A 15,692-nucleotide genomic window follows, 5' to 3' on the forward strand; every position below is an offset into this window, starting at 1 on the left:
ATTCGCGTCAATTAGGGTGTCTGTTCCCTAATTCTTAGATTACCAGACTAAAAAAGGGGCATATTCGGTTTAGTAATCCAACCATAGAATGTAGTTTTAAGTACTTGTGTCTATTTCGTCAAACATTTATAAAACAGCGCATGTATTCTCAGTCTCAAAAATATATATTGCAAAAGCATTTAAAAAGGGAGAAAATGAAACTCACCATACTGTATTTTGTAGTAAAAATACATATGACGACATTGAACAAGTACAAGGTTAGCCTCGGATTCACGAACCTATATCAGTTATGTATATCAAAACATGAAAACATGAAATCACAATCCAACAACTTATATATATATATATATATATATATATATATATATATATATATATATATATATATATATATATATCCAATATATACTATATTACTTATTTTATTTTAGTAATATAATTGTTAATCCAAATGTTATATATATAGATATTATGTTATATTATTATAAATAAGAACAATTAACAGAATAGTAGGTAATATTAATAATGTTGTATGTAAAATATATATTTTTATACAAATATCATTTGTTTGTTAAAAGATAATTATAATACTACTAAAATAATGATAATAATAATAATGATAAAAATGATAATAATGTCACTAAAAATAATACTACTAATAATAAGAATAATAATAATAATAATTCTAATAATAATACTAATGATAGTTTTAAAAATGATAATTTTTAATAGTCATGATAATAATAATAATACTTATACTTATAATGATAATTTAAATTTTAATGGTAATAATAATATTCATCTTCAATAATAATAATATGTGATAATAATTATATCAATAATAATAATAATAATAATAATAATAATAATAATAATAATAATAATAATAATAATAATAATAATAATGAGTAGTAAGTAAACTACCTCTTCGAAGTAGTTCTTAAAAAAATGCCCAAGTCCGAGTTTGAACCCACGACGTCCCGCTAACCCAATAATATCCTTAAAAGTCGCTCCATCTGTTTCTTTTTCTACTTTATCTTAAAACTCAATTATCATCATTATCAATCTTAAAATCATTCCCATCATCTTCCTATGATCTTCATTATCCGTATTCGCTAGTCATCATCACAATCCTATCGTCCTCATCATGTATCATCATGATAAAATCATAATCATAATCATAATCATAATCTACGATCATAATCATAATCTGTGATCTTAATCATCATCTTCTTTACTTCATTATCAAGTTCATTTTTCATCTTCCTCATCTAATAACCATCATCTCGTCAGCTAACCTACTCGCTAAACCAATTTGATTATCATTACTATCATAATCATTATAACCTCATTATCATCATCTATTAACTATAGTCATCATCTATATCGTAACCGTACCATCATATTTATCATTATCATCATTCATCCACCATATTATTATGTTCATCATATTTATTCCTTATGATATCATCATCGTTACAACTATAGGCCATTTAAAATTTCTCAAGTCCATAAGGATGTTAACATGTTTCAGTCCACATAACTGGATCATGGGAGCCCAACAAAGTCACAGACTAATAACATAATCAATTCAAACAACCCTATAACTAAATTAAGATCTCGGCCCACTCGCAAAACAAATACTCATCCATTAAAGCTGGGCCTAGCCGAAACCCATGTTTATTATTTTACTCTTCGCCATTTGATATTTGGGAACTGGTTGCTTTATTCATACTCCACGTCAAATGAGTTATTGTATTAATAATTGTCGGCCACTCATAACATGAAAGGAAACGTATATAATTGCATAAAGCCATTGACTAGAATTTAGAGCACAAGTTGCACAGTTAGTTGAGTGGAAGTTTGGAATCCGAGAATTTTAAACTTTTAAAAGTACTAACCTTTAGTGGGTGAGGTGGGGTTAATCATCTAGTACCTTTTTGGCCAAAAAGAAAGAAAGAAGCACTTATACAACACATATCCTTCAAGTCTTGTTATCAAATAATCGTATCATTCCTCTCATCATTTATTTTGTTCATCATCCAAAATTTTATAGGTTTTGTGTTAGAAGGGACCAAAGACAAGAATAGTCTGATGGTTGTTTATTCGTTAATCAAAACAGATCGAAACCGTACACAAGAACATGATTACATGCGAGGGAAAGGTTGTCGACGGTGATGGTTTTCCGAGATGACCGTACAGTAACATAACATGGTAGCAACTTATTTAAAAGTGGCGTGTGGTGGTTGCATCGTGAAACAAAAAAATAAAGGAAGGTGGTGTGATGGTGTTATAGTGGTGTAGAAAGGTGATAAAGTGGTGAATTGGTGGTAATATATGGTTGGAACTCGAGCAGGAAAGGAAATAGAAATAGCAGCCCTGTTCAAAAGGAAATAGGATAAACTGAAACAGAAGCTGTCCAGTTTCGAACAGGAACAAGAAGGGTGACATGTTACATAGTGGTCAGGTTAATGTGTTTTTTTATGAGATGAACAGAATTGAAATGACCCAGATCAGTATGCGAGAAAAGAAAACCCAGATAGATAAATAGTTTACTCTTAGTACTAGACTGAACCAAAGCTCGTTGGAAAATGCTATCACACAATTGTTTCCAATGAAAGATTAGTCAGACCAGAGCAAAAACAATAATGGTTAGTTTATGGTTGTGGTGTTGAAGTTTGAAGATGGTAATTGAAAAAGGAGGGTAATGGGTTTTGTTGATAATCATGCACGGTGTATATATAGATTAGGTAGTAGTAATATAGATTAGATTGTGGATATGAATCATATAATTAAGTACAGTGAAATCACACTAACTTATTCGATCTAATGTAAAGTGATCCAATCTACCAATTTGTCACAGTAAACATAATAGTAAAATATATCTTTCATAATTGAGATTCGATACATTTGTCTTGGTTCAATTCACGGAGCTAATAGAAAACAATAATATATATAATAATATGAAATTAAAACATGTTTAAATAGTCATCAATTGTCTTATTCTTCCGACAGTTTTTAACACAAAGAATATATCGTACTTCCTTGTTAATTAGTGGCGAATAAAAGTCTTCAGAGAAATCCCATATTTTTAAATTAACTATATTTATTTATTTTGGTCATTATAGTATAAAATTCGATCACTAATTTGTTAAAAAAAAATTACATCAACTGTCCCTCTCATTTATGGGTAAAATATAAAAAGTGTTAAAATTAAATAATTAGATCCTAAATATACTTTTAATAAGCCTATAACTTATATAACTCATTTTCAGATCACCTTTTATTTTAAAATCAAATAAGTTCGAATTAAACTTCTCTAAATGATAATCAAAACATCCAACGTGTATTACAATCATTTAATATTTATTTTTAATATACTTTATTTATATATAGTTATGCTTTAAATAATAATTATTATAATATCTTATTTTTATTTTATTTTATATAATTAATTTTTAAATACAACAACATATAATGTTTCAAATTATTTTTTGAATTATTATATATATATATATATATATATATATATATATATATATATATATATATATATATATATATATATATACACACACACACATACACACATATCTATTTACAATTAATTGTTCGTGAATCGCCGAGAACAGTCGAAGGTCAATTGAATATATGAAACAGTTCAAACTTTTTGAGACTCAAACTTTTTGAGACTCAACCTTATAGACTTTGCTTATTGTGTTGGAATCATATAAAGATTAAGTTTAAATTTGGTCAGAAATTTCCGGGTCGTCACACTAAGTGGGTCGATTATCACTATGACGATAATCCAAATGATTTGATTTACATCATTACTGCCGATGGTTACCAGGCACAAGTTCAAATCATGTGGGATGGACATGATCTAGCAATGAAAACAGGATGGAAATAGGTTGTTAAGGATCTACAAATTAAAGTTCGGGATGTTCTTCAAATAACTATGGTTGATGACAAAACTTTTGAACTCACGGTGTTCGATTCTGATCTATGTGAAAAGCATGTTTCCAATAACAGAAATCCAAAATTCATTAAATGGTTCGTTGATGAATCCAAACCAAATATGGTAAGTCAACACGATACTTAAGCTTCCAAATTGACAATGTTGTTAATATGTATACAGTTAGTTGTACAATATTTTATATTATACATATCAAATAAAACTTACCCCAAATACTTGGTTTATGCAGATCCTCCCAATCAAGTAGGTCAATTCAATATATGTTGTTGGTCAATTGCATGATGAAGTCTTCATCAACACATCCACAGGTTATACTGCCAATCTCAAGTTGGAAGACGATGGTAAGGACGTTTGGTTTTCTGATGGATGGAGTAAGCTTGTTAAAGATGTTGATATACGTCGGTTTGACATACTCGTCTTCACTTTTTCTGATAAAAATCAATTTGAAATGGTTGTGTATGATTCTGACTACATTCAAAGGCATGTCGTAACGTCTAAATCTTCAGACAATGAAGAATCATTGAACAAGAGGAGAAGATATTGAGTGTATACTAGTGCCTCTCAACATCTCTTCTGGTAGTCAGAATCAACGTCTCTTTTTGGTAGTCAGAATCTTCTTCTCTTTTGTAAGTTGACCATTATCTCATCTAACTCCAACTTGTATGTAATATTTGGTACAGTTTATCTACTGATTTGGCTATGTAATTATAAAACAGCATGGTACTTGTTAATCAATGATAGCATCATCTTCAAGATGATCCTCATTTGTGTCCGTATATGTTGTAGTAATATTGTCAACGACAATCCCATCTATGTCCTCTCTAACCAACTCAATGTTCATATTTTCATCAATTTGAGGACCAATACCTGTTTCGCTCTGCAGGTGTGTTTCCACGTCATCAAGATATGTTAGTGCATTCATTTCATAAGAATCTCTAGGCTTTGTCTTGATAACAACTTTCCATCCTTTGTGAACACAATCTTTAACATAAAACACTTGTTGAGCTTGACTTGCTAGTATGAACGGCTCTTTATCTTCCTTCAATCGACAAAAATTGAGCATTGTAAACCCATTTTTATCTTCCTTTTGACTTGAACCATTTGAGATCCAGTCACATCGAAATAAGACTACTTTTTTATCAGCACCATACTGTAGCTCAATGATTTCTTTTAAAACCCCGTAATATGTTACGACCCCAACAATAGGATTTTTATCTCTAACACTTGAGAAGCTATTTGTTGTTGCCTCGAGCATTACTCCACTATTCTGCATTTTCCTTTTCTTCTCTGTCTATTTGGTTTAAAAATGATAACCATTAATGATATATCCCTTATATGTTGTCACATACTCAGATGGGCCATTTGCCAAATGCCTTAGATCTTCTGATATTCCGTCTACACCTTGTTTATGCAACTTACGAACCTGTTCAAAATAATTTAATATAAGATGAATAATTGGTTACAAATAAGTTTTTGATAAATAATAACACTAAATAAATCTCTAGCTACTGATTAATTTTAGAACGAGCGTTCTTAATAAATTCATGGCTTAAAATTAATGAAATTCCAAGTGATTCTTACATGTTTCCCAAACCATTTCTCAAATTTGTTACTGTGCATACGCTGTATCAAATGCTGACGTTCTTTCTTATTTTCACGCCAAAGAATACTCAGATGTTCTCTGCAATGTGTATAGAGGTGATGCAATCAAAGTGCAAAATGTAATATAAATTCTGAAACTCAAAATGTGTACTAAATAAACTTACGTTTTAAAGGATTCCAGTTCACTACAATTGAACAACACATATGAATGTGCTTTAGCCAAACGATCTAGAGATAGTAAAGCCATTTTTATAGAACCAATGGGTCGACCCGGCATAGAAAATATTGGTAGACCATCCTCCTTACCACCGTCGTCATAGTTTCTACTTTTCTTGTTATGTATAGTCTCGACATTGTTAGCGAAGTATAATGAACAAAACGCCAAACACTCATCAGCAAGATATCCTTCTGATATTCAAAACTCAGGTTTACTCCTGTTTCACACATAAGATTTTAATGTGGCTAAATACCTTAAGAAAATCCAATTATGAAGATTAAATTCCATGAACCTACTTAATTAAATAATTTACTATAATATTTCTGTTATACAGTCGATATTAAAACATGTTATACTGTGTGTGAGTTTCCCTTAAAAACACAAAATAAATTAAAAACAGCATGTCATATTTTGTACAATTTACTTAAATTAAATGTGGCCAGATGTAATTTACTACCTCTCAATTGGATACATCCAACGATAATGCACAGATCCTCCAATTCTAGCCTCATACGCAAGGTGAACAGAAAGATGAACCATTATGTCAAAGAATGATGGTGAAAAAATCCCCTCCATATCGCAAAATATTTTTCCAATATCATTTTCCATTTGAACCAATTCAGTTGGATCGAGAACTTTACAGCATAAGCGTCTATAGTAACGACACAACTTCATCACAACAGAGAGGACTGAAGGTATTTCGTATGCCTGAGAGACATATTAAAGTAATGTGGCTAGTATGTTTTGATCCAAGTCGGGTCATACCCAATAACAAGCTTACCGACACCTTATTCATATTTGATCTTAACGATTGGATCATTGATTAAATACGCGACACTTGAATTTTAAGGAAAAGGTTTCTTAAATAATATTACTTGATATGTTTATGTAAGTTATGGAACAACTTATATAACAAGGATTTAATTATTTATAGGTTAAATAATTAATTAAGTTATGTTACATTTTATAAAATTGGTTTTATAAAATATACATAACAAATAATATACATGTTTATAAAATGTGTTTTATAAAATCAAGTTTTATAAAAACTGATTTTATAAAATTAGTTTTTTAATATAAAAGTATATTATAACATGATAATGTGAGTGGCATGGGAGTTGAAATAAGCATGCATTTGTTTATTAATTACTACCCATGCTTAACCAAGACCAAGACTTAGTTTTCAACACTCACACATGCATTCAAACATATCAAAGAAAAGCAAAATCTCTCTCATTTTTCTGCTACAGAAACCGTGGGGTTTGAAGGGCAAGGAGAGGTTCTTATTTTGTTCTTTCAAGTTCATTTCAAGTGTAATTAAAATCCTAACCAAAGCTAGGGTGTTGGTGCACAAGTTTGGGGTATAACTCCTTGAGGTTTCATTCTTTTGGAGCTCCATTAATCATCATCTACTTGCTCATCTAAAACAGCCCTCAAACATGTTTGAGGAGGTATAACTCTTACTTCCTTGTTGTTATATGTAAGCATATGTTCATGACTTGATATTTACATGGAATTCAATTTAAATGGTTAAACATATAAACTTGTTTTATTAATCATCTTGCTTTCGCTTGCTTTACTATCATAAAATGGATTTGTGATTATGTTGACATTATAAACATGTTGTTATGTTTAATTCCATCAATGGTATCTAGAGCCGAAGTCTATGAAATATGCTTCTTATATATGGTCTTCAAATCCCATCAACTTTGCATTCTACTAACATGCATGAAAGTAAAGTGCAAAATTAATGGATTTGGGTGGGTTGGAGGTTTTGGCCGAATTGTAGGAGTCCCAAAAGTGGGTTTGGGCTCTTCCATTTTGGTTATATTTGTTGTATGTTGAAATTCACAATCAAGCCAAGACCTTGTGTTTGAATGGTTGCATGTTTGGTTGAATTAATTCATTCATTTGGTATGTAATATTAATTCATTCTTTTGGTTTGTAATAATATTATTTTGGTTATGTAATTTATTTAATATTTGGTATGTAAAATAGATTAGGTTGTAATTTCATTTTTTAGAGAAAAATATATTAGGATATATTTTGTAAAAATGATGAAGATAATGAAGACTTGAAGAACACAAGAAGAAGCATTTGGATGCAAGATTAAGTGGGAGGTTTAAAATCTCCTACTTTGTGTTATAACCCCTTTACCGGTGGCATTTATTTTCGGCTAAATAAATGTCTACCAAAATGGCTTGATTGTGAACATATTTGTTTTGCATGCATGGTTGTTTATTGTGTTTGTATGTTTGATTGCTACAAGAATATCACAAGTTAACAACAAACAAAATGACAATTTAATTGGTTAAATTAGACATTATTAAAGACATGCAAAATGACAATTTAAATGGTTAAATTGAAATGGCATAAGGACATTAATAAATGGTTATTAAGAACACTAAATGGATCACGTATATAAACCATTTTATATCAAGTAATTGGCTTAATTACAAGACATGAAAATGGTTTTTCATAAGTACCATACACTAAATGCATGTTGGTGTATGGCATAGAAGTTTTCTTAAACTAGAAATAATGAAAACTTAAAATCCCTTTAATCAACAATGCAAACAAGTTAAACGCCATCCTTTTGTGCAACACTTAAAAATATTGAGGAACTCATAATGGGATAAAGGTCACCTAACTATTATAAGCAAACTAATAAGATTAAGGTGAATTTCGCACACTTGTGGGATAAAGGTCACCTAACCACTTGTATGTTAAATTTACATGTTTACACAAGTAGGACGACTTGATTTGGGAATCATGAACTTAGGGTCACCGAAGCATGAGGAACAAATAGGCGTTGATGGAATAAATATGCCATGCAAAAGGATTGCATGATTCCATAACTTAGAAGTTGCAAAAGGATTGCAATTGTCATATAATGACTACCTAGCTAAATCAAATGACGGGATAAAGGTCACCTAACCGAAATTTGGTTTACCGTTGGATTCTAAAATTTAATAAATATCAATTGGATTTAAAGGGTATTGATTGTTAAATTAAAATTGATACTTAAACAACTTTGTTAAATTTTGTAGATGGCCGCTAACAACAACAACATTCCAAACGTACCTATCAACTTTAACAACCTATCGTTGAGGTCAATCCTCGAAAAGGAAAAACTCAACCATACGAACTTCATGGATTGGTTTTGCAATCTAAGAATTGTCCTCAAACTTGAGGATAGGGCGTATGTGTTGGAAGACCCCATTCCCGATCAACCGGACGAGGATGATACGGAAGGCATGGCTTATTGGGAGAAATATTGCACCGATTTGGTGCAAGTTTCTTGCCTCATGCTTGGGACTATGATACCAGAACTCCAAAAGGATTTTGAGCATCATAGTGCATATGACATGATCACACAGTTGAAGGAGATGTTCTTTCAACAACCTCGTGTCAAGCGCTTTGAAACGGTCCGAGCACTTCATGCATGTCGGATGGACGAATCCCAATCCGTTTCATCTTATGACCTTAAGATGAAAAGCCTAATTGATCGAGCAAACCGTCTAAACTGCAACGTGTCTAATGAATTAGCCACGGACCTTATCCTTAATTCCTTGTCAAAGAGGTTTGACACATTTGTATTGAATTACAACATGAATGGATGGGATAAGAGCATTGGTGAATTACATGCCATGCTAAAGACGGCCGAAGCGAGCATGGGTAAAAGGGCTTCACCCATGTTTATGATCAATGAAGGCGGGTCAAAAACAATAACACTTCTAAGCCGAAGGAGGCTCAGAGGAAAGGACCCGCCTACCAAGGTAAGGGCAAGGGAAAGGGGAAGATGGTTACCCCAACCAACAACAACAAGAAGCAAAAGGTTGCCTGTAAAGCTAACCCCAAGGAAGATCCGTGCTTCGATTACGGTGAAATGGGTCACTGGAAACGCAACTGCCCGGTCTACCTGAAGGAGTTGAAAGAAAAGAGGGATGCAGGGCAAACCTCAGGTAATGTATACATGGTATACATTGAGCTTAGTATTACTTCTTCTAATACATGGGTATTAGACACAGGATGTGGAACTCATATTTGCAATTCTTTGCAGGGGTTCAAAAGAAGTGATCAAGATGCGGGAACAACAAGTCTCTTCATGGGAAATGGAGCAAGGGTGTAAGTGAAAGCTCAAGGAGACTTTGTTTTGAAGCTACCAAGTGGTTTGGAGCTTATTTTGAAAAATGTTTTGTATGCACCCGATTTATCTCGAAACATTATTTCTGTATCCCGTTTGAAACAATATGGTTTTAATCTTAATTTCATTAATGATGATATCCATGTTTCTTTAAATAATGTGTTCTATTTCAAGGCTTCGCCTTCGAATTGTATTTATGAATTGGTTCATGATGACACATCATGCAATAGCTCAATGTTCCATGCAAACACCAAGAAACTCAAAAGGGATTTGAGTGATTCCTACTTATGGCATTGTCGCCTTGGTCACATAAACAAGAATCGAATACATACACTTCAAAAGAATGGCCTTTTGAAATCAAATGAACTAGACTCGTTTGATGTATGTAAATCTTGTTTACAAGGCAAAATGACTAAAGCACCTTTCAAAGGGACCTATGAAAGGGCTAAGGACTTATTGGGATTAATACATTCGGATGTATGTTTACCCTTTAAGCCCATGACTAGGAAAGGTGAAAGATACTTCATCACTTTCATTGATGACTTCAGTCGTTTCGGATATGTCTACTTGTTAAGACACAAGGACGAAACTTTTGAAGCATTCAAGGAATATCAAAACGAAGTACAAAATTAACTCAATAAGACAATCAAGGTACTTTGTACCGATAGAGGAGGTGAATACCTAAGCGATGCCTTCCAAGATCATCTTAAAAGTTGTGGGATTATCTCGCAACTCACTCTTCCTGGAACACCCCAACTTAATGGAGTTTCTGAAAGGAGGAACCGAACCCTAATGGATATGGTTTGATCTATGATGGCTAGAAGCTCGTTACCTCTATCATTTTGGGGTTATTGTCTATGCTCCGCGGCTCGTATTCTAAATATGGCCCCAACCAAGAAAGTGGAACGAACTCCTCATGAGATATGGTTTGGAAAACCTCCATCTCTGTCATACTTAAAGGTATGGGGACATGAAGCTTATCCTAAGAATTACGTCCCTAATAAGTTGAATGCTCGATCTACGAAGTATATCTTCATAGGATATCCCAAGGATGATATGGGATATTATTTCTATGATCCATCCGAGCAGAATGTATTTGTTGCTCGAAAGGCTGAATTCCTTGAAACTAAGTTCCTAATGGAAGGAAATAGTGAAAGGAAGATAGATCTTAAAGAGGTTCAAGATCAAGTAGATGATACACAATTGGTTGGCACTAGCACTCAACATGAAAATGTTGAGAGTGATCAAATGGATGATCAAAACACACAAGACGTTCGCAGATCTGGTAGGATTAGTAATCCTCCTGAGAGATATGGGTTTCTCATAGATGGTTGCTATGTGGTTGATTTGGATGAACCAACAAACTACCAAGATGCTTTATCAAGGATTGATAAGGATAAATGGCAGGAAGCCATGAACGCTGAGATGCAATCTATGTATGACAACCAAGTTTGAGAACTTGTTGCGCAACCTCCTGGCTCCAGGCTAGTTGATTGTAAATGGCTTTTCAAAATGAAAACCGACATACATGGAAACTTGGATACATATAAAGCTAGACTTGTAGCAAAAGGTTTCACTCAAACTCAAGGGGTTGACTATGATGAAACTTTTTCGCCTGTGGCAATGCTAAAGTCTATTAGGATATTACTTGCCATTGCTGCTCATTATGATTATGAAATATGGCAAATGGATGTCAAGACCGCTATCCTAAATGGACATCTTGAGGAAGATGTCTATATGGTTCAGCCTGAAGGTTTTGTTGATCCGAAATATCCTAAAGAGGTATGCAAGTTAAAGAAGTCAATCTACAGATTGAAACAAGCATCTAGAATGTGGAATCATCGTTTTAATGAGGAGGCCAAGAAATTTGGCTTCATTAAAAATGGTGATGAAGTTTGTGTATACAAGAAAGCTAGTGGGAGCACAATCATGTTCCTTGTACTATATGTGGATGATATATTGTTATTTGGAAATGATATTCCGACAATGCAAGGTGTTAAAACTTGGCTAAGTAAATGCTTCTCCATTAAGGATTTTGGAGAAGCACAATACGTTTTAGGGATTGGGATCTACAGGGATAGATCCAAGAAACTGATAGGTTTGAATCAAAGTGCATACATTGAAAAGATCTTGAAAAGGTTCAAGATGGTGAACTCAAAGAAAGGTTTGGTACCTATTCAAAAGGGAATGCTTCTCAATTCATCTCAGTGCCCTACCACGAAAGATGAATAAGAGAGAATGAAGAAAGTCCCGTACGCATATGCTATTGGGTCAATCATGTATGCAATGATATGCACTAGACCGGATGTGTCATGCGCTCTTAGCCTGACAAGTAGATACCAGAATAACCCAGGAAACAGTCATTGGATTGCTGTCAAAAGTATATTGAAATACCTTAGGAGGACTAAGGAAATGTTTCTAATATATGGGTCTGGTGAGGAGGAACTCGCTGTAAAAGGTTACGTGAATGCGAGTTTCCAAACTGATCGAGATGATTCTTGATCACAATCCGGTTATGTCTTCACATTAAATGGAGGTGCGGTCTCTTGGAAGAGTTCAAAACAGGATGTTGTTGCTTTATCCACTACAGAGTCGGAGTACATCACCGCCTCATTGGCAGCCCAGGAAGCTGCATGGATGAAGAAATTCATCGACGACTTAGGAGTTGTCCCTTCCATTCAGGACCCTCTTGAGATCTTTTGTGACAACAAAGGTACGATTGCTCAAATCAAAGAACCTCGTGCTCACCAAAAGACCCGTCACATTGAGCGGAGATTCAACTACATAAGGGATGAAGTTGAAAAGGGAAAGATATGTATTCGAAGTTCACACAGATCTTAATATAGCGGATCCACTCACGAAACTCTTACATGGTGCAAAACATCAAGGGCATGTTAGTGCATTAGGGCTTCGATATTCTAGTGATTGGTTATGATCTGTTTTATGTATTGTAACGGAACGAAGTGGTTCAAACTCATTAATATAATTATGGTATTAATTTATTAATCTTGAGTCATGTTCCTATTTTGCATATTTTATCCATGAATAAGTAATTATTCTAAATTCCATAGTCGATCACATTTGTGGGAGCAAGTGTGAGGTTTAGACTATTATGAACTTGGATTGGTATACATTCACGGGATGAATGTGGTGCAAGGTTGCAACCAAGGTTCATAGATATTTGTGGGATACAAATATTGGAAGACCCGCCCTCAAGACTTACTAAATGGAGCCTTTGTGGTTGATCACATGTAATCTTGAGTAAAGGCGAATATCATTGTATCCTCTGACCTGAGATACATATTGGGTTCGAATATTTACCAAGTATCATGCCTTGATTCTTTCCTTCGCTATTCTGAAATATGGTAGTTCATAAGGAAGAGCTCAGGTATAATACAAGGTATATATTTAGGACGTATGTAGTCAAGAAGGAATTTGTCCCTCTTATTCGTTGAGAGTCAGATGTCTAAGGCCTGATAAAGTTAAATCCAGAAGAGAGTGATCACTCTGTATCTCTTGGATTTAACATGACATCTAGGACGAAAGGTTATAATGAAAGATTCACCTATTCATATTCGAGACGAGAACTCGAAAGGGATGATGTTATTGAATGGCACAAAGTCATAACATATTGGGGGTGATGGACCATCGTTAGGTGGTATCCATCACTTGCATTAATTTCTTATGTTTCTCGTGCAAGTGGGAGATTGAAGGTATTTCGTATGCCCGAGAGACATATTAAAGTAATGTGGCTAGTATGTTTTTATCCAAGTTGGGTCATACCCAATAACAAGCTTACCGTCACCTTATTCATATTTGATCTTAACGATTGGATCAATGATTAAATACGCGACACTTGAATTTTAAGGAAAAGGTTTCTTAAATAATATTACTTGATATGTTTATGTAAGTTATGGAACAACTTATATAACAAGGATTTAATTATTTATAGGTTAAATAATTAATTAAGTTATGTTACATTTTATAAAATTGGTTTTATAAAATATACATAACAAATAATATACATGTTTATAAAATGTGTTTTATAAAATCAAGTTTTATAAAAACTGATTTTATAAAATCAGTTTTTTTATATAAAAGTATATTATAACATGATAATGTGAGTGGCATGGGAGTTGCAATAAGAATGCATTTGTTTATTAATTACTACCCATGCTTAACCAAGACCAAGACTTAGTTTTCAACACTCACACATGCATTCAAACATATCAAAGAAAAGCAAAATCTCTCTCATTTTTCTGCTGCAGAAACCGTGGGGTTTGAAGGGCAAGGAGAGGTTCTTATTTTGTTCTTTCAAGTTCATTTCAAGTGTAATTAAAATCCTAACCAAAGCTAGGGTGTTGGTGCACAAGTTTGGTGTATAACTCCTTGAGGTTTCATTCTTTTGGAGCTCCATTAATCATCATCTACTTGCTCATCTAAAACAGCCCTCAAACAAGTTTGAGGAGGTATAAATCTTACTTCCTTGTTGTTATATGTAAGCATATGTTCATGACTTGATATTTACATGGAATTCAATTTAAATGGTTAAACATATAAACTTGCTTTATTAATCATCTTGCTTCCGCTTGCTTTACTATCATAAAATGGATTTGTGATTATGTTGGCATTATAAACATGTTGTTATGTTGAATTCCATCACGGACATGCTTAGGTAGACTATTTCGTATGCAAATTGGAAGCAACTGTTGCATCAAAATATGATTGTCGTGACTTTTAAGGCCACCAATTTTTGGAGGGTTGAGTTGAACGCATCTTGAGATCTTAGCTGAATAACCATCAGGAACTTTTCCTGCTCTAAGCATCCGACAAAATCTATCTTTTTCTTTTTTATTCATTGAGAAACATGTAGGTGGCAAATACACTTTGTTGTTTTCTAGAACTTCGGGATGTAGTTCCTTTCGAATTCCCATTTCTTCTAAATCATAACGCCCATTTAAATGATCTTTTGTCTTTCCATCTAAATTCATTAATGTTCCAATGACACTATCACATACATTTTTCTCAATATGCATTACATCTAGATTATGTCGTATCAAGTTGTCTTTCCAGTACGGTAATTTGAAGAATATACTTCTCTTCTTCCAATTATATGGCAATACTGGGTTGTCCTTGACTAGTTTCCCAAATTTAAATTAAATACCATTTAGCTCATTGAGAACATCTGACCCTGTCAAGCAAGTTAGTTTAGTCTCCAACTCTTCAGTGCCATCAAACGAATTTTTATCCTTCCGATACGCATGTCTCTTTGACAACAATCAACGATGTCCCATAAACAAAAATTTAGGCGGGATGGACATGCAAGTTTACCTTTGGTGCTCCATCCAGATAAGTTGGCATACGCCGGAAAGTCACTTATTGTCCATATCATATCAGCACGCATTTGAAAGTTATTGTTTGTTGATGATTCATATGTCTCTACTCTATGATCCCACAACAACTTTAGCTCATCCACTAGAGGTTCCAAATATATGTCTATATTATTCCCTGGCACAGATGGTCCTGGTATTAGTAGAGTAAGCATGAAATAGGGTTTTTTCATGCACATCCAAGGAGGTAGACTATATGGAATCAATACAACAAGCCATGTACTATGGGAATTACTCATATTTCCAAAAGGGTTAAACCCGTCACTCGCTAAACCAAGCCTGACATTACGGGATTCCTTTGCAAATTCAGGATAATTATGATCAAATGTTTGCCAAGCTGGTGAATCTACCGGATGTCTC

At 33.4% G+C, this 15,692-nt stretch overlaps 1 protein-coding gene across 1 annotated transcript in view; it reads right to left on the reverse strand.

The window, feature by feature from the left end:
- Positions 1-4,703: 4,703 nt before the first annotated feature.
- Positions 4,704-15,692, reverse strand: part of LOC139870058 (uncharacterized) — an 11,846-nt gene continuing 857 nt past the window's right edge. Inside the window, exons 1-6 of the mRNA XM_071857911.1 lie at positions 15,274-15,692; positions 14,610-15,079; positions 6,253-6,503; positions 5,558-5,657; positions 5,322-5,399; positions 4,704-5,267 (exon numbers count right to left, since the gene is read on the reverse strand). The exon at positions 15,274-15,692 is cut by the window's right edge and continues 857 nt beyond it. Of these exons, the coding sequence (XP_071714012.1) occupies positions 4,704-5,267; positions 5,322-5,399; positions 5,558-5,657; positions 6,253-6,503; positions 14,610-15,079; positions 15,274-15,692 (1,882 nt within the window). The remainder of the gene's footprint in view (positions 5,268-5,321; positions 5,400-5,557; positions 5,658-6,252; positions 6,504-14,609; positions 15,080-15,273) is intronic.

Source organism: Rutidosis leptorrhynchoides, chromosome 10 (assembly GCF_046630445.1).
Source record: "Rutidosis leptorrhynchoides isolate AG116_Rl617_1_P2 chromosome 10, CSIRO_AGI_Rlap_v1, whole genome shotgun sequence".
NCBI lineage: Eukaryota > Viridiplantae > Streptophyta > Magnoliopsida > Asterales > Asteraceae > Rutidosis > Rutidosis leptorrhynchoides.